This window comes from Prinia subflava, chromosome 3, assembly GCF_021018805.1.
Source record: "Prinia subflava isolate CZ2003 ecotype Zambia chromosome 3, Cam_Psub_1.2, whole genome shotgun sequence".
In the NCBI taxonomy this organism is placed as follows: domain Eukaryota; kingdom Metazoa; phylum Chordata; class Aves; order Passeriformes; family Cisticolidae; genus Prinia; species Prinia subflava.
Window position 1 is genome coordinate 21,328,806 of NC_086249.1, and position 22,916 is coordinate 21,351,721.

Here is a 22,916-nt window from a genome sequence, read left to right on the forward strand (position 1 = left end):
TGGGACGCGAATGGTGGCACCGCTGGGTGACACCCGGTGTTAGAGAGAGGCTGCTGGAGCCGTCCCTCCCACGGGAGGAGGGGCCACGAGAGGCTTAATAAATTCAGTCCCCAGGCTAGAAAAATTAAAATGTCACCACGGGACGCAGACAGCTACTAATGGCATAGCTCTGGGAGACAGCCGGGACTTGGGAATGAACCTGGGACTGATTCATTTATCCCTTGCCCACCCAGAACGGGAGAGGTTGGTGTTCACATCCCACCTTGGCAGAATTAAATGTCCAAAGGATGGGGTTTGAGGAAGTATCCCAAAGGAGATTTGGGAAAGATGGGTCATCATTGACCCTCAGAATTAAAACTCTTAAACCTCCTCCATGAAAATATTTTCCATGTCTCTAAGCCCCGGGCAGGAATCCATGGCACCAGATTTCTGAGCAACCCCGGAGGCAAAACTGCTTATTTTACTTGGGGTTTTGCATGGTTTTGGGCTTTAATATCTAAATCCTATTAGAATTATACTTCCTTAGAAGGGTGAGAGGGGACAGGTCTGTACAACAAAAGCAGGTTGGATTTTGTAACCTCCAATGCACCCTGGGCTTTCAGAGAGGTAAAATCCCATAATAAAGTTTCTAGAATAGGAAGCTGCACAACCTCATGCAACTCCTCCTGCTCCATGAAAGCTCTTCACTGCATTAGAAGCTAAACAAACATCCCACACAGCCCTGGAGGGATCTCTGAAACACCACTGGTGCAGTTTTTCCATCCCTGTAGTTTCTCACACTGGGATTTTTCTTGTTAGATGTAAAGACATATGAGGGGGTCCCTCAAAATCAAAATCAGCAAACTGCCCGTGGAAACAGAGAGGACAAGAACAAGCAGAAAGGATGGTCCAGCAGTTTTTGTGCAGTTCACATTACAAAGTGAAACTTTTAATTAGAAGATGAGCTATAGAAGTGACAGCCTGGTTCACTCCGAAACTTAACGATGAGCAGAAGGCATAGAAGAGTTCCACTTAAAAACAGCCTTGCTAATCCTTACTTAGCACTTGGTCCTAAAATAACATCACTCCTCATGTGGAGTTGGGAGAATTGGAATTAAATAAATGCAGGAGGCACAAGACGTGAAGGTAGAAGCAGCTGGTTCTATGGCTGCTGGTTCTCCAGCTAACACTTAGCTGTCTGGAGCAAAAATGCATGGGACTGTGTGTGAGCCTCTAGAAAAATTAGTTGCTTTATGGTCTAATTCCTGGAAATCTGATAAACAGGGCAGGAAAGGGTGAGATTAAGAAGACTGGTGGCACTAATGAGATTTAGGAAGCAGCAGCTTTTCCAGGTACCCTACAGTTTTAATCTCCTGAGCTGATCCACTGGATTTTTCTCCTTATGTATTTGGGCCATGTTGAGCCCAGCTTCGTCACGGGGCCACACTGAGGTCCTGAAGGTCCATGGCCAGGGGAAGGAAGCATGGCATGGGGGTGGCCTGGAAGGCTTAAGGAGTAGTGGAGAGCACAGAGAGCCAGAGCACTTTTCTCTGCCTTTGAAGACAGTAGTAGGGTCAGCAACTCCTCAAAATAAATTCTGAAGGGCCTTCACTATCATCCCTATCCAGGCTGCCATTCTTCCAGCTGCTGCATCCTCATGGTGTGGATGAACCCCAAGGGTTACATGAAGATAAAGGGACAGGGTTCAGCAACATCATCAGCCCAAAAAAAGCTCCTTCAGTGGAAGTAAGAGCCTGAAAAATGAAAAAGCTTATTAAAAGCACTACCATGGTCTTACCTCCTAACAAGCAAAGAAAACCCAAATATCCCTGTTCTTTGCCCTAAAATATCTCTGTGGTTTTGCTTTCTTCTGGGTATAGAGATGCAAAGCATTCAGCTTCAGTTTGCTCTCCAAACACCTGGCAAAGGACTGATCAGCTGGGCAGACACTGCTCTGGCTTCAGTATCCTCAGCTCAGAGTTCACCAGCTTGTCTCAAGCACACAGTCCTCACCCAGTGTTCCAGTCAATGTCCTAGACCTGCCAGAAGTTGGGAATAAAGGCAAGCAAGGATCTGCTGGAGCCCTGCCACCAGCAAGTCCAGCCTTGGAGTTTATGAGTCCATAAAGGAAATGCCTGCAAGGGACTGGTGCTGTACAAACCCTCTCCAGGGGGACAGCAGGGCAGGTCAGCCTTGAGCCCAGTGAGTTTTGCCTCTGTTTGTGTCAGGAGAAGATAAACCCAGGGCAAAAATGCCACAAACATGGAGTGAGGATGGTGTCCTGGCCCAGCTGCCAACCACATCACGGAGTATTTTGGTGGGAAACACCTTCCTACCCTAAGTCCTCCCCACTGTGGGACATTTGTCTTCTCACAACACACTGCCTTGGCAGCAGGAGGGGTCAGTGTGTGTCCCCATCATGCCCCCCATCCCACACAGCACATTTGCCCAAGGAACATCTGAGCATTCAGAGCAGGGACTCATGCAGGTAACGATGTCCCCACGAGATTTATGATAGAAATGGAACAGTTCATGGCAGTTTCAGGAATGATACGGGAGGTGGGGGGAGAAGAAAGTGACCTGAACTGATCCAAGCTTCAGACCCACTGCCAGGGGAGCATCCTGGGACATGTCCTTCACTAACACTTCTCAGGCTGCTTGGGCTGATCAGAGCTGCTTTTAAATGCACTTGCTCCCAAGAAATGCTGCTGTCCCTTCCCAAGGAAGGCAGTGACTGAGGATAATGGTGCAAAGTCCAACCAGATGAGCCGAAGACTTGGCAGTTTCTTCTGGAGCGTGCAACCCACCAGATACAAAACTTACACCAAGAGTCAAAATATAAGCTCAGAAAATCACCTCATGCACGCCGAATTGCCAGGCAAGTCCTCCCAAGTCCTGGGCTCAATGAGGGGCCCTGAGCATCATTTCTGGGAAAGCCACAGCCCTTGGGTGGGCAGGAAGGGACACCAGGCAGATACACCAAGAGCCTGGCTGTGAAGAGCCAGCCCCCCAGCAGAAATACAGGCTGTGTTGAGTGGATGGAGAGAGCTTTTATATCGTCCTCAAAGCAGCTGGAGGGGACAAACTCTGCCTTTCACAGCTGTTGCTGCAGCAGATCTGCTACTGCTGGAGCTGGTACAGCCCTGTCTAAAGGGAGAAAGGGACAGTCCTCACTCTTCTTCCATAATTTGTGTCTGTCCTTTAAGAAATGGTATTATTTTGTCCATTCCTGGTGGAAACAGAGGACTGCAGCACACCCAGAAGGATACAGCTTGAGGTAGCCTGACAGGCCAAAGGGTTTCCAGAGGGGAAAATCATCCAAGGGCAAGTGAGGAAGACAAGGGTGTGATAAAACACCCCTTGGCCAAATTTTTCTGTGTCCAAGAAATGTAATGAGGCAAATGGTGAGGGAGGATTGTGACAGATCTCAGGAGTGAAGCACTTCAGAGGTTTGTTACTTGAGCGCAGTTGTGCTGTGCTTTCTCCTCCTCCTCCTCCTCTTTGGTCTGCGTTAGCCCCTGCCCTGATGATTCCTCCCTGGAGAGTGATGGGGACACCCTGCTGCTCCTCAGTGGGGATGTTGCAGCAGGATCCCCCACTATCCCAGGGTAATAAAGCACCCTTCAGGGAACTGAGCAGCCAAAGAGTTTTGTGGGATTAGTTGCTGCCCTATTTTGAACTAGCAAGGATGGTTCCCACCACTCAGGCTCTTAAAAGTGTGCTGTGCCCCGTGTCTCCCAGCCTGGGCCATGGTGCTCGTGCTGCAGCCTTGTCACCGAGGACCCTCCCAGGTGACACTTGTCATCACCAGGGTATGGTCCAGAGAACTCACTGGGTGCTTCTTACCCCTCACATGGTGGAGGGCATGGGCAAAGAGACACAGGCTGGCCACTGGAGCCCACCATCAATGAGACCTCCCTTCCCCAGCACACCTGCACCAGTGGTGACATTGCCTAGAGCTCCTGCACCCACCCAGGAGCACCCAACCCCCTCTCCCTGAGCAAGGGGAGGTCTGAACTGGCTGATGCCTTCTCTGAGGACACCACCATCTTTCCATGCCCCAGAATTACCACTGACCTCGTTCTGGTCCTGCCTGGCTTGGCACCTACCTGGTGGATTCTCCATGGTGCAAATGAGATGGGACAATTTACAGTGTCCCTGGGTTCAGCTGTTTCCAAGGCCTGGGGGGCTTCAGAGTGACTACAAAACACAAAGGCCTTGAGTGAGAGGTGGGGTTAGAGGCTGCTGTGGTTAGAAAAGATGAGGAAAAGAAAAAAGCAGTGGATGCTCCCCACTAGGGACTCAGTGTTCATGCAGCCATGAGGCTGGGGAATGAAAAGGAGTGGGACTGAGGGAGCAGTTTGCCCCTCAGTTCACTGCCCCCTGTGCCAGTGGAGACTCACTCCCCTGTTTGACCTTTGAGCATTTCTACTCTACTCTGGTGAGAAAAGGGAGGACTCTTACCTGCCTGCTGCCCTCCAGGGCACGATCGAGGCACACCAGAGCCCTGGACATCATTACAGCTGCACGTGTGGACAGCACGACCATGGCCTCGACTGCCAGAAGAGCTGTCAGCCCCAAATTTATGCAGGTTAGTGGCTTTAGGGCGCAAGGTATGGGATGAGGGATGAGCCGGGGCTCACTCCCCCCTGCCTGCCTTCACAGGAGAGGAGCCTGTGCCCAGCAGCCTCTCTCAACCCTGCCACCCATTGTGGCACAGTGCTCCTTCTCCTTCACCGGGCTGAGCCGCCCTGTGGGAGCAGAGCCGGCCCGGCAGGCAGTGTCACCAGGCTGGGGAAGCACAGGGGTGTCGGTGAGCATGAGGGACCCATGCTGGGGTGGGAGCAGGGGCTTCACACATAGCCCACGGCCCGGGGGAACACATTTGCCTTACAAGGCTGCTGCAACTTCAGAATGTGGGGGGAGCAAAGCGGGAGGTGGGGTGGTCATGAGGGAACAGACATAGCGGGACACCCACGTCAGGATGGTCTCCTTATCCGTGCCCGTGTGCCCCAGCTGCCTTCAGCGTGCATCCTCCCAAAGAAACACACAAAGTTCCTTTTTACGATGCTCACAGAAACCATGAAAGGAAAGGACGCCTCGGCGCAGCTGCCGGGAGAGGGCATCACAGCCCCAGGAATGAGGAAGGATCAGGCAAGCCTAGCCAGCTCCCTTCTTACCGCGTTCAAACTACAGCTCCTCCTCAAAGACGAGCTTGAGGACCAAAACTCGGAAGTCTTCTGGGTGCTGCTAGAAAATGAGGGACGCAGTCAAAGCGTCCTCGGCATGAGGAGCTGCAGTGTTCCTGCAGCACGTACTAAGAAACTGCTCTGCTGCACCTGCCACTGGATTGCTTCTCCTAGCACTAATTCCCCCATTTCATTCCTAAATAAACGAATGCCATGCGATTACACAGAGAATACCTGCTCCCACTAGGGTTAGCTGCCGGTTTGCTGTGTCTGGCTCAGACCCGAAGCTGTGTTTTGCCCAAAGCTTTTTGCTTCTTTCCTCCCCTGCTCCCCCTCCAAAGATCAGTTGATGTAACACAAGGCATCGTCACCTTGTGTCCATCTCCAGAATCATTTGACTCCCCAACTATTAAGCTATGAAATAAGCCTTCAATAATTATCTGCTTTTAAATCTGATTATGAATTTACTTTCAAGGAAAGCTGCCTTGGGCTCTGAAGGGTCTTCAGACAAGTTATCCTTCACTGATATCAACATTTCTTAAAGCCTTGCCATCATTCATTGTCAAACATCTTCCATCTCCCACCCACTGCTGGGCAACTCAATCAAGTTCATCTCAAGAGAAGAAGCCTCCAAGACAGAAAGTTCTCCCCAGAAATCATGGATAATGCTAGCTAGTTAGAATACACCATGCCCCCTCCATGGGCCAGAGAACAGAGCCACCAGACACCAATCCAATAGTATTTTTAGGGGCACTTTGAGGGATGTGTGTTACCATGAGCAAAGATTGCTTGGTACCCTGCTTTGTGAAGCTTTGGAGGAAGAGGTCTTGTTCAGACTCTATGGAGACCTTAGAGCACCTTCTGGTACCTAAAGGGGCTGCAAGAGAGCCATAAAGGGACTTAGGTCAAGGGCATGGAATGACAGGACAATGGAAAATGGCTTCAAAATGAAAGAGAGAAGTTTTCTATCGGATACTAGGAAGAAATTCTTCACTGTGAGGGTAGTGAGACACTGGCACAGGTTGTCCAGTGAAGCTGTGAATGCCCCATCCCTGGAAGTGTTCAAGTCCAGGTTGGAGGGACTTTGAGTAATCTGGGTCTAGTGGAAGGTGTCCCTGCCCATGGCAGGTGGTTTGGAACTAGAGGATCTTTAAGGTTATTCCAACCCAAGCTATTCTATGATTCTGTGAAGGGGAGATTACTTTGGTGCAGTCAGATTGCTTTAATGGGACGACATCCAACATGGGATGCTACCACATCATGGCAAAAAGAATCACCCCAAATCCCTGCCAGTTCAGCTGCAACGTTCCTCTTGCTCAAACGATGGGGCCCCCGTCTTTGTAAAAAACATCTTGGTGTGTATTCTCCTCTGGATTTCCTGAAAAAGAGCTGATGGAAAGCAATCTTCAGCCCCAGCATCTGTTCTAGGCAGAGGGGATTTTATGGAGTCACATTGATTTCCTTATTCTAGTTGGTCAAGCCCCCCATTCAAGGTGTTCACTTTTCTCTCGGTGACTTCTCTAAAACCTGGCTCAGCACTCAGATGACTCATGGGAGCTCATCAGAGCTTCTCACTGCTCCTCATCCCCACATCCCACAGGTGCTGCCCTCAGCAAGTCCTCTCAGAAAGTCCTCTCAGCACCAGCTTCTCAGACTTCAGAGTAAAACATCCAGGTCAGATGATACCCAGGCATTATGATGAACTCCTGTTCTTGTCATCAGCCTTACTGTACCAGTCCTCAAGAAAAAGTGATGCTGGGAAGGTGCGTGCACCTACTCATCTCACACCCACCCCTGATTTCCTCCTCCACACCAGCAGCCTCAGACACCAAACTTTACCTGCAGAGAAAACAACCATCCGAGCTTCCTTCTCTTCTTCAAGCTGTAATCCTGCTTCCAAGCCTGCTTTCCAGAGCATTAACTATGACCAAACAAGTTAAAATAAGTGGCGAAATTCACACTTCCTGCAACAGCTTTTAGTGTAGTCACTTTGCTCAATCAAATAAGATCTGATTAACCTAAAATAGGTCAGAGAAACACAACCTCTCCTTAAGCACCCCCATTCATTTCTACTATCACTGCAAGGATCATTGAAACAGCAAGTTAAGCAGAACCAAATAATTAATCAAGGTTTTATTTAAGGTTTCAATTTTTATTTTTAAAATGGCTGAGCTGACCTGGCACAATAAAGAAACCCAGCAATACAGTACAGGAGATATGCCAAGGCAGCATGGGACAAGTACATTATCCAGCAGATTTTAAAACTGCAACAGCCTCTGTATTTCCAGGTGGGACACAGCACAAAGACATCTATCAACAGCAGAGAGCTGCAGTCGGAAATCAGTATGTGCAGAGCAAAAAGCCTTCTTTACAAACACAAGACTGAAGTTGGGCAGCTGCTAACATGATCCCAAAGCAGAGCTGATCTCAAAAAGACATGACACTGATGCTGCAAGGCAGGAGGGAACAAGCTGCTTGACATCTACAGAAGCCTGTGTTAAAATAGTTTCTGCTGTTTCACACATTCAGGAAATCTGGCCTCTCTCTTCAGTTCCTTGGCACATCAAGGCCATCTCCTCTGTTCTAACTCTACTTTTCCTTTTCGGCTGAATTTTGTCATTTTTTGTGAACCTCCTGGATTAGCTCCAGCTCTTAGCACAGGCTGTGACTCAGAACCATATCACTACTTCACTCTCCACTTTCAGCACCTTTTCCCTTCCCAGGCTCCTTTTTGCTCTCCTCCTTCAGAGATGCTGCTGCCTTGTGATGCAGCAGGCTACTGTGGCACTCCCTGAATTCCCTCAGCAACTGTGTAATTGAAGTTTTAACCTTTGCTTCATCCTACCCTTTGGACCAACTCTGTCTCTTTCCCACCTCTCACTGTAGACTCTGTTCTGGCAGCAAGTTTCTGTCCAGCTCCCATCTGTATTGCAGTTTTGTTGCTGTTGGCCATCCCCTGTCAAAGCTGGCAGCTGCTTCTCCAAGATCCCACCTTTGCCACCGTGAGACGTCATTTGCAACAAACTGTGAAATCCTACAGCATTCATATGCTCCACCCAGCTGGACTTATGACCCCAAAATACATTTACAGGCTCTATTGCAGCTAAGTAAGAAGCTATTAAAAAATCTTACCATTTTATGGGGGATAGGTGAGCAGATAATCAGTTCACCTTTATCAATTTTAACACTGAAGATGTGGTCTTTCACCAGACAAATGGACTAAGCTCTTAATTGGGAGTGGGCTTTGAACAAATATTATTCTTGGAAAGTGGTCAGAAGAAATTTTTTGCTGTGAGCCAAGAAGGGTGGGTTCTAAGAAAGGAAGCACCTCCTACAGACCATTGCAATCCTTTCGTGCACAGCACTCTGCTGCAAACGTGCCCTACTTACACCAAGCCGCAGCATTTTGAGACAGATAGATCAGTATACACTAACAGAGATCTCAGCTGAGAAAAGCCACACTTCTGTACACCTCACAATCCTGACCAGGCAACATTCTCACCACTCTTTCAAAACCAACCCCCTGTAAAGGGGCATCAAGTTGGCAACAAAACACTGCAGCAACTCCAGCTGCTTTGCAAAAGAGTGGCTTTTGTGCCGATGTGGTGTCTACCCACCAAACCTCTTCTCAAGCCTCAGCCAGATCGTTTAAGTCAAGTAAGTGTCTCCATGGAAACCTCCTTTCTCAAGGAGCCTCCTTGGCTGGAGAAATCCCTGCACCCCTTTTATTTAAAAGGGGAAGGCAGTTTGGTAGAAGCATAATGCCTGCCCTAAAGAAGTGCCTGTAGCAACAAACCAGTCAGATTTATGCTCTTTAAAAACACATCCATTCAGTGAAGACATTTCAGGGATGGCTAAAGGTGTGCTACTGCAATCAGCCACTTCTGCTGTGCCCTCCATTCCTGTCCTGGCTTTTCACTCTCAGCCTCGTAGAATCACAGAATATCCTGAGTTGGAAGGGATCTGAAAGGATCATTGAGTCCAACTCCTGGCCCTGAACAGGACAACACCAAGAAGCACACCATGTGCCTGACAGTGTTGTCCAAATAACCTGGCTTCTTCCCACATGGTCTCCATACCCCTCTCACACACAAACTCTTGGACCCAAGTCAAATTGTTTGTTTAAAAAACCTCTAAACCCTAAAAAACCCTAATAGCTAAAGTAATACAAATCAACGCCCTCTCTTGAAACATAGGAAAAGTCTTATTGAAGATACCAGTTGATACTTAAATATGACAATCTCTGCGTTTAAGAAAAGAATAGGTGTTTTAGCCTCTCCCTCCACCAAGCCCTTTGTAAACTGTAGGATATGAAATTATTTCTGGTATAAGATTGCTTGACATCTCTCAAAAAGGAAATCAATTTTCTGAAAAGACAGTCAAAACAATTGAATATTTAATGTTCTAATATGCGAGACAGAACTTTAATATTAGCAGGCAAATTAATAATTAAGGGCTGTGATTAAAAATGGTTTCAACTCAGGCAAATCAGTTCATAAGAGAAAGCTAGGGGGGAAAAAGGCACAAAAGAAACTGTCCTGTTGGAGTCACTTTCAAGTAACAGCAGGGACAAGATGTTCTAAGAAAAATAAGCCCTGGAGATTATTTCTTCAGTCAAAAAGTTGCTATTTAAGAGCCCTCTGTTGACAGGAGTGTGCTGTAGACAGGAAGGGTTCTTCAAAAGCTGACAGAGGTGCTGGTGCTGGGCGGCTCACACACAAAAGGAGAGGGGAGAAAAGGATGCATTTCAGAACAACTAGAACAAAATAAACCCATTATCCTAAGGTTAGGCTAATCACATTTTTTAAAAAAGATTTTCTGGGAACATAAAAACATGATGTACCTGGTAACTAGAAACTAGGTCCAGGCACACTGCAGCAATCAGCTCCTTTTCCCACCTACCCATCACAAGTGGGGACCAAACAGCCTGGGACAAGATGACACACAAGCTTGGGCACAGTCTTGCAGCTTTTCCCGGCAGAAAGAAAGGCTTTTGGCAACACCCCTCTCCAGCAGCCAACAGAAACCAGGCAGGACCGAGTCCACGGGGAAGTCCACGAGACAGAAGCACATTGTAAGAGGAGGGATACACAGTCACTGTTGATCCCTTTCCATTGCGCAATAGACGATCCAGAAGAGCAACTTAAAACACATAAAAATAACCTTTTCCATCTTGTTTGGGGAAGTTTAGCAGAAATCTTGCTGCAGAAAAATAAACTCCTGTACAAGCTCACAGATAGAACGCATCTACATTAAGGTTCTCATCTCAATGAGATGCAGAGAAGGGAGTGGGGAAAGGAATCAAAGAGAAGTCAGGGACATTAAACACATTGTGGATCAAATTGAACCCTGCGCTGTCTGAAAAATACTCAATTGCCAAATCTGTCAGTCAAATGAGATTTTACATCAAGAGAGATCTAGCCACTAATTCTATTCCTCCCACATATGCCATCCTGAGTCTTCCAGAGGGAATAAAAAGTCCTTTTCAGAGGGAATTATTCAAGCATAGTGGCCTTCCATTCCACAATCTCCATCTAAGCTCCAAGCAGATGAGCTCTTCAATAGATCATATCCCTTTCCGGGCTGGCAGCTGGAACGTTTTGCCCAAGGAATTCATCCTTGGATACAAGCTTTGTGAGAGGAAACTTAACAATACTGGGGAATGAAATACACATACACAGAGGGGGAGACACTGAGAATTTGGGCAATAGACTTCACCCCTCAGCCTTGTGTCAAACAGTGACCGCCCTGCAGCACAAAGGATGGGTGAAGGCCCCTCAGAAGCAAAAGAACTCACAAGATACCTACACCCAGTAACGTTGGTGTAATAGCTGTCATGGACTGTGGAGCCAATCAGAAAAATATATTTAATTAAAGTCCAGGTCCAGGGAGGAAAGGGCTGAGCCAGCAGTGGGTCTCAGCAGGAAGGAATGAATTTCTGTCCAGCAGAAAGAGAGAGGTTACTCCAGAATAGGTTTAAACTCACCCCATATGTGACCAAAGCAGTACAGAGAAAGGAGCTCCCACAGTTACAATACACATTTTTTTGTATCAATTTTCTCTATGGGTAGTTATGCCCTTGGGAGTCACTCACTATCCCAAAGGACTGCAGAAGAAGGGAAAAGAAACAAGGTTAAATTACTTCATCCAACACACTGAAGAAGCTGCTGACCATATGAGCAATGACAGACTTGCCTGGTGACAGTGAATTCTCCAGTTCTTCTCTAGCCCAAAGTTAAGAAATGCAGCAGACACTTTATTTAAAATCAGTATACAGTTATACATAAGCCCAGTGTTTACAACCAGTCCCTCTTCTAGTAGTTCCAGGTTTCCTGTTGTTTTACAGACTATTGGCAACCCAAAGAATCAGTAGCATAAAGAAACCATTGTTTCAAAAAACTTGTGTCCCCACATCTCCATGGAGAAAGCAGCATCTATTATCAGTTTGTTTTCCATTGGACTTCCACTAAGAAACATGAGTTGTCAAAATATTTTGCAGGCAAATCTTGTCTTTACGATAGCAATTGCTCTGCTTGTTAATCACACAGGGCAGCATCTCTAAAAAGCCTCACAGCGCTGATAAAATAACCCTAAAAGAGCTCTCTGTCATTTTCTTTCCTGTGACTTATTTCCTAGAACAACAAAAAAAAAAAATTTGAGATTTGTTTAACTAGTAAGAGTTGCCACTAAAGGGGGAAGGGGGGAGTAGGAGGCAGTTCACACAATTTGGTGAAGAGATCATCCATGAATGAAGTTCTTCAGCGGCTGCAGGAAGCACACAGAGGTGTTGTCCATGCTTCCTCAAAGCATCCAGCAGTGCTGCAGCAGGGATGCACCTTCACTCCCTCGTTCCCCTCTCAGCTGAGAGCTGTTCACAATGCTGCTGCCTGCTTCCTTCCCTCCTCGAGTCATCCAAAGCACAGAGCAGCCTCCGTGGTGCAATAGCAGCTTGGCAGAAGCAGGCAAAGTGCAGCCAGCAGAAGATTTAATTTATTAAGATGAACATGGTATAAGGCTCCACATTATTTTAAAAAATAAACACCATAAGAAATATGAGAACAAACTGGCTTCGCTACTTGTAGGTCAGGTTCAGACGCTCTCAGAAAGATCTCCTCACCCATACAAAATGTTCTTCCCCTCTCATCCCCATCAGGAGGATGGAAGGACAATTCACCATGTAAGATCGGCCACACCCCTTTGTGTGCCCTTCCACACACAGTGGACAATGCCTCCACCACCCTTCAGGGCAAGTCAAAGTTTTAAGTACACCCCTGTGAAGAAGGAGCACAAGGGGAGAAGGGCGAGTAATTCAGTCTCTGAAATGAACAGCTGAAAGTCTTGACATGATGGCTGTGTTGACTTCACCACTTTAATGGTTGTTCTTGGCTGCCTCCTTAGCTGCAATAATCAGAGGAGTGAGACTGGATAGAGGCTTTGCAATTTTCAAGAACTGGTGCTAGGACAAAACAAAAGGAAAAATGGTTAGGTTTTTCAGAACATGCCCAGAAGTGGCTAATCCAAGCATTCTCAATTAAATCCATATGAAAATGTAAGAACCTACTTTAGTCTCTGAACACATGAAACCAGAAGATCTGTTACTACCACAAAATTTTGGGGATTGCCTGAAGTGATGAAGAGATTTGCACCCAACACATGCTAAATTATCCAATGTTTACACATGTTCAAGATCAAGGTGTACTAAAATCAACCTGTGTGATTCAGACACAAGGCACGATTCCATGCAGGAATCACCTCTCATTTCCCTGTTCCCCGTTGTCCCAAGTCTGGAGAAAGCATTGCCTTGGTCTTCTACCAGATATCATAAATTTGCAAAGCAGCTGAAATTTAGGAGAGCAGCACAGATCTTGCAACACAGCACCATTCAGTCTCCTATAAAGGTGCTCTTCTTTAAATAAAACAATATTGATTATCAAAACAGCTCTCAGGTGAGAGTGAAGGGCAAGTCCACAAGCTGTTCTGAGAACAAAAAGCATCAATCATCTGCAAGAGTTCTGATCATCAAAAGGGATCAATCACCCAAGGCAACATGCTTCAGAGATGGAAAAAGATAAAAAGTAAGAATTCAGAAGCCACAAGGTAGTTAAGAACAGGCTGAACTATTACAATCGGAATGCTCTCCTGCTCCAAGGAACACGACATAACTTCTTTCCGATATTTCAGGAATGAAAAGTCCAGAAGAAAAAATGATCTTTCAGCTAACTAGCATACAAACATACTTTCAGCTACTGTCAGACATTTATGTTTCATTATAGTTCCAGAAGGCAGCAACACTTCCAAGTCTGAGCCCACTACACAAATTAGTAGAGAGAAAGGAAAACAAAAAATGGAAACTGTCTGATACATAAGGTCTGGGTATTCCTAATCACAGATCTATTTTACAAAGACTTACATATTCCACCCTCATGGAAAACTTGACAGAAAGAACACACAAACCACTCCTTTCATCCATGTTGATAAAAATCCTGGCAGCTTGGTCCTCAACTTTCGCTGTGAGTTCAGAGTAAGACACCAGGTTTTTAGGGAAATATCCAATTACAGGGTGGTGAGGCTGCCCAAAGAATCTGTGGATGCCCCATCCCTGGGACATTGGATGGGGCTTTGGGCAGCCTGGTCTAGTGCAAGGTGTTCCTGCCCATGGCAGGGGAAGTGGAACCAGAGGATCTTTAAGGTCCCTTCCAGTCCAAACCATTCTATAATTAAAATATCTCACAAGCTTTGTTCCACCATCTCTGTAAGGAGTAGTATCAGGCAAAATGTGGTAAAAGTGAAATGCTCCAGTTAATTGAAGCTATGAACATTTCAAAGAGCTTTGTAATCCCTCCTCCCAAAAGGAATATCTGATAACCAGATATATCTGATCGCTAGAAGCCTTCCTGCTGTCCAGATTGGAACAAGCATGACAAGACTGTGACAACACACACAGATGTCATGGCCAGCCATGTGAAGAAACCACAAGAATCGAGGAGCTCAGCATCTGGCAGGCCTGGGACACAGCTATTATTTGAGGCTGGACACAGAACACGCTGCACAGCTGCTGCCAGTAGCCAGTACTGGAAAGGGAGCAGTCTGTTATCACTTTATTATAGATTATGTTTGAAGGCTGTGGTTTTCAGTTGCCTTTTTCCCCTGAGAGGTTACCTTAGCTGTGCTTGTGCTTTCAGCTGATGCAGTATTTAAGACCTTAAACAAGAGCTTGCCCCTAAGCCTGGCCTCACTCAGGATTGTATGATTACCTTGTTGCATCTTGTTCCCCATCACCTACCTGTAGCAGCTCCTTTGCAGAACCTCTCTTTTCCACGTCCATTTCAAGACAGCGATTCAAGAAGTCTCGGAATATGGGTGAAAGTTTCTCTGGATTCTGCAGTTCTGGAGTCCCATTGGTAGCAATGAGATACAGGGCCTGAGACAAAAACAAGCACCCAGGAAACAGGAGGTTATGAAGATTAGAGTCCATCTCTGGATTAGACACACCCAGTTCTCCTCTCCCTCCCCACATTTCAATGGGGAGGAAAAAACCCCACCTTATCAGGATCACTAACCAATGCCTACATTTCAGCAAACAGAATAGCTGCCAGCCCTATTTTTTTGTGGATGAGATCCAATCCTTTATTGTTTTACCCTCGTAATCTGGGTTTGGATCCTGCAGCTCTCTCAAGGGACTACAAGGACAAAAACAACATTCCAGACCCTGTTTACATAGGGAAGTTAACTGGCACGACTCTACCATTACTCCTGTAATGATTAGATCCTCATGGGAAGGTAGCCCTGACTAAATAGATTATTTTTCTGTTGGTACTCTGCCTGAGTGCACAAGGCCTAAAACAGTAAAACGTTAAAGATGCAGCTGACTCCTTAAAAAAGATGTCCAGCAGACCCTTGGGCATCTTTTAACATCCTGCAGGGAAAAAAAAGCAGTTTTGCTGCTGCTTGGGAATAAAGCATTCACACACATCCTTCTCTGAGAAATAAGAGACTCAAAATTTGCCCATTTCAGGATTTCATGTGAGAAACTTCCTGGATGAATTTTCAAAAGAAACAGAAATCTGTCAGAGGCTTGTTAATATGCAGGCCTTTTGAGCACATCACTCAGCACGTCCCCATGGGAGCAGTCTGATAGCCTGGGATTGGCATAAATTGAGTTAAATGAGGCCAAAGCATTGTTTCTTTAACTCAACACTATTTTCTTCCTTATAATCTTCTTGGCTGCTGCACTTCTGTCCCCAAAATCACTTCCATTGCAAGAGATGGAAAAAAAAGTTAAACAGAATTTTTCTAGATCCCTCCAACTCATGTAATTGGGAAAAAAGCCATAAACCTAGCTTATATTAAGAGCAGTCATGTCCCTACATGCTGACAGCATATCTCCTTTTGTTAATAATTAAAGAAAGGAAAGACATCAGGAGGCTTAAGCCCTGTCTAAAGGCTTATTACACTTCTAATTTTACTTGGAGCGTGCACAATTTCCCCGTAGGGAAAAGCTCCTACTAGAATAGAATCACAGAAACATAGAATGCTTTGGGTTGAAAGGGACCTGAAAGATCACCTGTTCCAATACCCCTGCCATGGGCAGGGAACCTTCCACTACACCAGGTTGCTCAGAGGAGAATTCTCTCATTCACAGGGTAGAAAGTTTCAAGACATGACTGCTTTGCTGCCTTCTGCTTCTATTAGCATCCCAGAAAGTGGGAAATTATGAGTGTACATGATCTAACTCACAGAAGAACCCACACCTCTGCTACCCAGAGTGACCCATGGCTTTTAACTAAGACTATCTCAGTCTTCTCACTATGACATCTAAGGAGACCACAGAATCGTTTGAAGTAGATGGGGCTGGAGGTGATAGAACCACACCGGAGGATTCACATGAGCTCAGCTTGACCAGCAGCTTAGAGAAGACCTGAGGAGAAAAGCACTCTCTTACTCTCAGAGGGTTCTCATTGAGGTAGGGGGGCTCTCCTTCGATCATCTCGATGGCCATGATCCCCAAAGACCAGATATCCACTTTGGGCCCGTACGCTTTCCGTGTCACCACTTCAGGTGCCATCCAGTATGGCGTGCCCACCATGGTGCTGCGTTTGCTCTGCTCAGGAGTGATCTGGGCACAGAAGCCAAAGTCAGCTGGAAAATAAAAACAGGGTGGAGGGAAAAGACATAGGAATCAGCAAGTTTCTCCGAAAAAACACTTACTGACACCACAGCTACAGTACACTTTACCCTGCTGCACTGTCTGGTGGGCTGCTGCTGCAACTGTGACAGCAGGAGCGGTTTTGTGGCTAACACAGAGGATGGTGTTCAGAGCTAAGTTTCTAAACCTGGCTCTCTGAGGCCATGAGGATTCTAGAGCTGCTGACTTGTCTGTGTGAATGACGGGGATCAGGAAATAACCACACACAGAAGTTAAGACACTCAGCTGTGTTGCAGCATTACACAGATGCTACACACTATGTAATGCATGGTCTAAAGACCATTCCTGGGTATGTGAAAACAGGAACTAATGCAAGTCTGATCCAGATACACACCCCAAACCACATATTGTACTGTCTGGTGATATTTCCTGTCCAAGGGGTATTACTTCCCCTGTAGACATATCATGCCTCAAACAGCATTTATTTTATAGGGCAAAAAGTATTCAGAATAAATGTAAAGTACCTAGATTTACGTTGATTATATTCTTTGAACAGAGAGCAAGATGGAGAGCCTTCACACAAAGATTGCTGTGCCCTATGTCTTATTTGTATTTGGCTCACCAAAAGAAAACTAAATCTGTTCTTGTGAGCCCAGCAGAATCAACACAGCAAGATGCACCGCCCATCCTGACCCTCTATGGCATTACAGGTCTAATTTTAGGCAGAATGATGAAAATTAAACTGATTCCTAGCTGAGTTTTCATCAAGGGTAAATACCAGGAAAGGACATATGGTTCATAAACAGGGCAAATTTCCAGCAGAGCCAACAAGCAGCCAAAAAGATTCAGAAGGTTACTGCATCATATCCAGAGGGATTTCTCTAACTTTACACTATAGCCTGGTACCAGCACACCATGCTCAAAGAAGTTACCCTGTACGAACAGAGCACTTTGGCCCCCATGAGTTATTCATTGCTAACACTCCTGGGATCTGGCTCTACCAAACTGCAGATTTAGTTTAAAAAGAAATTACGTGCAAAAAAAACCCCACCTTCTGACTCAGCATATCTGTACTCTGAATTTTGAGTCATATCTGCTGTTGCTGCTGACAAAAATAGATTTATTTATGCCTGTTGGGTGCTAGCCAACAGAACTGAGAGGAAGAAAAAGGGAGCACCATTCTGTTAAAGCTATAGGTGGAAGATAATAATTCACTGGTTTCCAGGCTTATCTCTGCATGGACAATGACAAGCACAGCAGTAACCTTAGCACCCAAGGGGCAGAACAGTCTCAAGATTTTCATTACTAGTGATAGTAATGAAAGGAGGAAACAACATTTAGGGTCCAGTCTGGATTGGCATTGTAAGATTAAATGATTTCTACTTACAAAGTTTCCAATTCTTCCTCCATTTCCCCTGCCCCTTGAGTACCTGCAGTGTTTTCCAGACTGAAGAGGTTGTTCATAAAAATAAAGACTTCTAGCCTTACACCTTCCAACCCAGCTTTCTAGACTGGAGTAGCATTAAAATATTGTTATTTTAGTTCACATAAGCAGATGGCCCAAAGCTAAATGAAGCCCAAGCCTCACTTCAAGTCTGGTATCAGTTCTCAGGGATTTCTGTTTGCCAATCTCCATTAAAACAAATGCCACAGAAATATCTACAGTAGCATATCTACAGCCTGTTCATCATGACAGCATCAAGCACCTCAAACACTCATCTCCCAAAAAATGTCTGGCCCAGAGCAGATAACTGGCAAGGGTTGATAAGTCAAAGCAGTAATGTTCCCTGCATACTTAGTTTGACAGAGCCATCCATTCCCAGCAGGATGTTGTCACTCTTGATGTCTCTGTGAATAACTTGGTTTGAATGGAGGAATTCCAGGGCTTGGAGACACTGAAAAATAATTGAGATATTCTTACTGTGCATGAAATTATTCACCAGTCACAATTAGCCAATTAAAGGGCTCAAACAGACTGTGCATTTTTGGTAGTAAGGGCATGGTGTGTTAGGACCCTCCCATATATTCAGTATGTGCAGGAGAGATGTCACACTGGGATCAGAAGGTCCTAGGAGGACAAGTTAGCTCCAAAAGCCTTGAAGAACAGACAAAACCAAGAGGATCCCACCCCCATTTTCCACTCCAGTTCCTCTTTCAGGGGTGAAACATGAGGCTTGCATTAGAATTGTGTGCTGCAACCTCACAGGTGAAATCCATCCTCTAAAAGAATGACTGTAACACGCACACACACACAAAAAAAAAAAAAAAAAAAAAAAAAAAAAGGTGGAAATATTTCCATGGAGTCAGAGACAGGCTATGGACAGCCCGTGTCCCACTCCCAGCAGGAGCTCCCTCCGAGCATGAGCACTGTAGCACTGTTACCTCCCGGCACACGGCGGCGATCTGTCCCTCGTCCATGCAGGTCTCCGTCACGACATCGGTTAGGGAGCCTCCCGCCAGGTACTCCATCACCACCCAGAGCTCTTCTCCTACAAGGTAACTGAGGAGCCCAAGCCAGGTTTTAAAGTCAGAATGCACAGGGTTTTACAGCTCTCTTACAAGTGCAATAAAAACACGAGCTGCATTTAACAGTGCTGGGGAACCGCGTACTGCCAGCACTGTCTGTGCATGGGAGCATCCGATCACAACCTGAAGGACCAAAGGGAAGGGTGAGTGCAGAAAGTTGAGGACAGATGTAGTGGGAGAGCTGCCTACAAATTTCCTGTTCATAAAAGCAAGGCTGAATTTTTCTGCCATGGAAAGGATGCAGACTTAGATGGAGACCTGACCTTACAACTGCTCCTGCTGCAGGGAGAGAAGGCAAAGAGCTACTACTCAAGGAGCATGCAATCCAGATATTTGACACACAGCAATGGCTTCTGAGGGCTCTTGCACTGGAAGAGGTGGCTGGGGGGACAGTTCTGGGTGACACAAAAGATGGCTACCTACAATCAAACATGTAAGAGCACTTCTTTTTTAAGCATCATGGATTTGAAAATCACCTCAATCGTTTCGATGTTATCAAACTACTCCGTGATTTGGTCTGAGAATTTCAGAACCACTCATAAAGCCAAAGGAGTACACCTTACTGGATGAAACAGTGGTTCTAAAGACTTAAAATAAAAAAGGAAACCTCCAAAAGGCAGGTCTTTTCTAAAAAAGGCCCACAGGAGGATGGGGAGGAGACAGGTGAGATGACAGTGGCTTTTCTCAGCCATTTGGGATATTCCTCTCTGATGAGTGTGTGTGTACCCATGCCTAAAAGTAGAGGACAGGAGATGAAAACTTCAGCAATAACTCATTAAAAATAAACAAAAAAGAATTTAAAAAACCCAAGCAAACAAAACCCCCAAAACAAAACCACCAACCACTTCTGCCCCTTTTTGGACCCATCAACACAAACCTCCATGACAGATACATCAGTATGACACATTCCTGAAGGAAGGAATAATCAGTTTGAAAAATAACTTTTTCAGCCTGTCCTCTCATTTTTCAAGTGACTGGACAGATGAGTCAAAAGTGAGAGGGCAGAGAATCTAATTAAAAGCTTCATCTGGCATTAGAGTTCATCAAGGATACATTTACTTTGCTATGAAACTGACCCCACTGAGGAATGAATTTGCCAGGAGCTAAGTGCAAAAGCTGGGATATGTACTAGGGACCAATTAAGTAGAAAAAAATAGTAAAGGAGAAAGAAGCCATTAAACTTGGCATGGAAAGTAGACAGAGACGAGTGAGACATCACAGGAATGAGCAAGGTGCGGTATTTACCCCCTAAGGACACTGAGAACACTAAGCTGATGAAAAAAATCCCCCTAAGTAGTAGTAATGTTCTGAGCTACACCTGGATGACAGCAGTGTTACAGTTAGGGACAGCTTTTAATTCCAGAGACAAAGTGGCTGTCTTGGTTTGCTGATGCTGAAGTCTGTGTAGGGAGGTGCCATCTGCGGATTCTTCCAGGATACAAAGCCCAAGGGCCCAGGGCTGTGCTCCTGCAGCAGAGAGGTCTCAAACTCCACTATGGAACAGAAGCTGGTGCACTGGCATTTTGTTTTCCCAGCATTACAGACGCCATCAACAGCAGTACCACCTGCAGAGCAGCCCCTCTGAGAGAGAGGAGCAGCAAAACTGCTTTCAGAAGCACTCCTGCTAACTCTGCGGGTCATTTACCTTCTGTTGGGCTCTGAAAACACAACTCCATCCACACTCTTCCTTCCTGCCCCTATGCCATAGCTACTTCTTCACTTCTGCCAAATCAGGCCCTCTGCAGATTTTATCAGCACCCTCTCCACAAATCACCCACCACGGACATTGCAAGGATTCCCTTCATTGCCAGTAGCACTCTCTGCAGCCCAAATGCACTTGACTATAAGAATGAGGGCAGAATGGGCTCTTTGCATGACAATCTCAGGTTCCACATGCTGGAAACAAGCTGGTATCTCTCTGCAGCCAAAACAGATGGAGTGAGCCAAGAACCACACTGTGAAACCAAAGCCAAGCCCTGAGCAGCCACAAACATGTGCCAAGACCCTGGCAACTCAAGAGCTGACAGATTTGACATAACACACAGAGAGGTGAAATTAACAGGGGCTCCCTGCCAGCTGCCACCAAAGGAATGTCATTTCAGGGTGGTACTGTCTTGGGGATCTTTCCACTCTTCTGCCAGTTTTAGTCTCTGAGCTGCCCACTGAAGGCAGGACTCAAACCCACCCTCTCAGCAGTTCTAGAGACACCACCAGGATGTCCATATACCTACACACTGCTCTGATGTGACATCAGGCACAGCGTGGTGTCACATACTGTCACCCACAGCCACCTTCCAAAACAAGCTGGCAGTAAGAAAAACCTGATGAAAATCTTTGAGGAAGAAGGAGATGGTCTACAGCTTTCTCTTCATCCATCTGCAAGAGCAGGTAAAGTCTGATCCCGCAAGGTGTTCCTCAACCTCCACTTAGATACTTTAGGGAGTTGTTCACCAAACCCTCTCTATCACAAATACACATTCTTTATTGATAAAATTGATGGAATTTGGAGTTTCCCAGAAGTGCAGGTCCATCACTACAGAATTTTGCACCAGTAACATGCCTTGTACATGCAAACATGAATGTAGCCTGGAAACAAACTAGTGTGTTGTTGTAGCATGACTGTCTTACATCTTCAGCTTTATTCACTGACCACCCCAGTCTGGGGTTTGGGTAACAGAGGCTACCTCTTTGGGGGGTTTATTAAGTCACGGAGTTCTTCAGAACAAAACTAAAGGGCAGGAGTTTGCTTTGCCTAGTGCTGGGCACCTGATGCCTGTGTTTAGATGGCTGAGTTTAGAAGCTGGGCTCTGAGGGCCTCCTTCATGCAGCAGAAAGGAACTGGCACCTCCAGCAGGTAACTCAGCACAAGTGGCTGTTTGTCTGTACAGAAGACTAATGTCACTGTCTTCAGAGCCAGATGCTTCTAAATCCAGCTCCCAAGTACAGCTGAATTAGGCCATGTCACCATCTTAAATATCACAGCACACCTTTGTGCAACGCTGGCCACTACGACTGCAGCAGAAAAGCTGCTTAACCACAAGCAAGCAGGCCATGCAGTTAACAGAGGACAAAGCACAGGAAACCCTTGCACAAGGGCAGGAGCTGAGAGAGCTGGGTCATGCCAATGACTACCTTGCAGCCCCCATTACAGACTCAGAATGGGAGACACTGTAACAGAACCACAAAGCAGAAACCAGGCCCTGCAGGGATCAGCACACCCTTCCTCCACCTCCTTCAGCAGGAGGCAGAAGCCAGCAAGTGGCATCCAAACACCAGCTTAACTCAGCATTTGGGAAGCACAGGCACATGAGGCCGGGCAGGAGGGACACAGCTCCCCAGCAACAGGATCCTGCAGTGGCAGAGCTGAAGTGGCATAACAGGCACAAGAACCCCCATGTTCATCCCAGCTGCTGTTCTGTCCATGTGCAGCACTAAAACAAAAGCTAATCCCTCTGAAAAAGATTAGTGAAAGCGGAGGACAAAAGCAGCAGCTTTGTTGCTGAAGTTTGAACAAGACAGGAGGACATGGAGCTATCCTGCAGCTGAAATGCACTGGCTAGCCAAGGCAAGTGCTCTCATGGCAACACTTGTACACAGCAATGCTCTCTAAAGGGAAGAGCCTGTCTCTCAAACAGTTTTGTCAAAACAAAGCCTCTAATGAGCCAAAGGAAAATAGCAGTTCTATCCCAGATGCAATTCTTAACCCCTTGTTTCATTTTACACCGGTAACATTCTTCTCCTCTCTCTAGGAAGAGGGAGTGTGCCCAGCATCAGTTTCCTGCACACACATCTCTGTCATAAAAATTTCATGAGCAGACTTTCTGTCTCCACAACAAAGTAGCTCTTTACAGCCACACATGGGACACAGCACCACAAAAATTCAGCAAAACAACTGTTGCAGTTTATAAGTACCACCTTCTTTGGCTAAGACATTAAAAGCCTGCATAAAAAACCTATTAAAGAAAAAGCTGATTAGATTTTGACATATACGCAGAGCAAAAAAGTGTGCAAATCCTCTCTCAAATTTCCAGATATTCTAGGCCACATTTTGTTATTGTATCTTCCAAAAAACCCAA

At 46.0% G+C, this 22,916-nt stretch overlaps 1 protein-coding gene across 9 annotated transcripts in view; it reads right to left on the minus strand.

The window, feature by feature from the left end:
- Positions 1 to 8,115: 8,115 nt before the first annotated feature.
- The window catches only part of PAK1 (p21 (RAC1) activated kinase 1), a 78,462-nt gene continuing 63,661 nt past the window's right edge, over positions 8,116 to 22,916 (minus strand). For all 9 annotated transcript variants that reach the window (XM_063394359.1, XM_063394356.1, XM_063394358.1 and 6 more), the window contains 5 exons: positions 18,697 to 18,814; positions 18,110 to 18,209; positions 16,111 to 16,307; positions 14,452 to 14,589; positions 8,116 to 12,624 (listed from right to left, as the gene is read on the minus strand). In XM_063394359.1, coding sequence (XP_063250429.1) covers positions 12,538 to 12,624; positions 14,452 to 14,589; positions 16,111 to 16,307; positions 18,110 to 18,209; positions 18,697 to 18,814 — 640 coding nt within the window. In that variant the 3' untranslated portion in view covers positions 8,116 to 12,537. The remainder of the gene's footprint in view (positions 12,625 to 14,451; positions 14,590 to 16,110; positions 16,308 to 18,109; positions 18,210 to 18,696; positions 18,815 to 22,916) is intronic.